This window comes from Propithecus coquereli, unplaced genomic scaffold, assembly GCF_000956105.1.
Source record: "Propithecus coquereli isolate 6110/MARCELLA unplaced genomic scaffold, Pcoq_1.0 Scaffold305, whole genome shotgun sequence".
Lineage (NCBI taxonomy): Eukaryota > Metazoa > Chordata > Mammalia > Primates > Indriidae > Propithecus > Propithecus coquereli.
This window is the reverse complement of record NW_012148675.1, coordinates 2,371,806-2,373,571: the sequence shown is the minus strand read 5'-3', so window position 1 is coordinate 2,373,571 and position 1,766 is coordinate 2,371,806. Positions and strand designations below refer to the sequence as shown.

General features: G+C 36.7%; 1 protein-coding gene across 1 annotated transcript in view; it reads left to right on the top strand.

The window, feature by feature from the left end:
- The window catches only part of LOC105814766 (chromosome unknown open reading frame, human C2orf73), a 61,057-nt gene extending 59,443 nt beyond the window's left edge, over positions 1–1,614 (top strand). Inside the window, exons 4-5 of the mRNA XM_012649845.1 lie at positions 6–121; positions 1,082–1,614. Of these exons, the coding sequence (XP_012505299.1) occupies positions 6–121; positions 1,082–1,450 (485 nt within the window). The 3' untranslated portion in view covers positions 1,451–1,614. The remainder of the gene's footprint in view (positions 1–5; positions 122–1,081) is intronic.
- Positions 1,615–1,766: the final 152 nt, after the last annotated feature.

The window sequence follows — 1,766 nt, the reverse complement described above, 5'->3', positions numbered from 1 at the left end:
CTTAGTTCCACTTGCCTTTCCTGATGCATCAGCAGAACTTCAAAACAGTTTTGCAGAACGCATCTCTTTTATTCATCAATATGATGCCAGGAAAACTCCTAATGAGCCCATCCGAGGAAAGGTGAGACAATATTTAGAATTAATTATTTAATACTTTAGGACAGAGTAGATTTACAATAGAACTTTAAGCCTTTTCAAGTCATAATCATCTTTCTAAGTCTATTAAACAAACTAACGTAGTTATTTGTAAGGATAGAATCTCAGCCACATGCCATAGTAAAACTAAGGAATGATATCATAATTTGAATCACAGTCTTTAGAATTTGGTTTACTTAAATTATTGAAATCATTTGTGTAAGATAACATCAAAGCATAGCCAGGCACGGTGATTCGTGCCTATAGTCTTAGCTACTGAGGAGGCTGAGGTGGGAGGATGGCTTGAGCCCAGGAGTTCAAGTCCAGCCTGAGCAACATAGTGAGACCCTATCATTACAAAAATAATAATATCAAAGCAGTTTGGTAAACTTTTTTATATGCTTAATGTACATATGTGGCAGGGAGATACATAGAAAGTTTATGAAGCCAAATAGAAATGTAATCATCAATTATTGGATTTTTCCAACTGTAGAGGCTTGCTTTCATATTTCATTATTAGTAAGCCTTTTGTTGGAACTAACAGACATTTGGGATGCAATCATAAATCCTAGGTCTGCCTATAATTTCTGTTGTATTCATCAAAATCCATAAAGCAAGAAGTTAAATTTTATATGACTAGTCTTAAACAACCAAAGGATAGAAAAGTTGAGAATGGGAGGTAATGAGATGCTGCTTCTTTGACATTCTGCTTTTTTTCCCTTCCTGTTCATTTTCTGGTGCACCCTATTTTATAATTTAAAAAAGATTCACCAATAATTATTATGGTGGTGTCTTTGGCTTTGGACTAAGGTGACAGCCAGTGAAGAGGCAGAGAATAAATGCCTGCACCCCTAGAACTTGAGCTAACCCATGAACTCAGTTCACAGCTGCATCTTCCAGCAATTTGTGTTCCCCTGGTTAATGTCAACTTTGTTTTCCTTTCCAGAGACATGGAGCTTTTGTGCAGAGAGAGATAAAACCAGGGAGTAGGCCAATAGTTCCTAAGGGAACAGAGGTATTATTGAATGCTCCAGGGTCATGTTCATCAGAACGGTCCAAAAAAACAGAGAAAGGAAATTCAGCGGAAAGCAAAATGATCTCACCAGGTCTCTGCCTACAAAATTCCCAAGAGCTGTTAGAGACTAAAACTCACTTATCAGAAACAGACGTCAGACAGGCAGCCAAGGCATGCCCCAGAAGTCCCGAGAGCAGGGAGAAGACTGCAGGCATCTCTCAAACAACTGTAGGAGATGCTCTTCTTACTAGGCATGAGCCTTTAAATCCACCAATAAAAAATCAGGATAAATCAGGATAAATTACTTTCTTTAGATAAAAATACAATCCCTGGAATGTGGAGAAATTTCATAATCATGACACAAGGCCTCACGTTTGCTCTTTTTGTTATCAATAATTTCAGAACATACAATTTACATAAATTGGAAAAAGGAAAAAAGCAATTAAAATACACCCAAATTTTAAGAGTTGTCTCCAGTGAGTGATGGATTGAGACATTATTGCTATGTCACATTACTTACAATAAAACACAACCTTGTGTGGCACAAAAAATGAACATAATTAACGAATATAAGAAAAGTTTTAGAAGAGAGGCCCTATTAGACAGTCATGAGTTG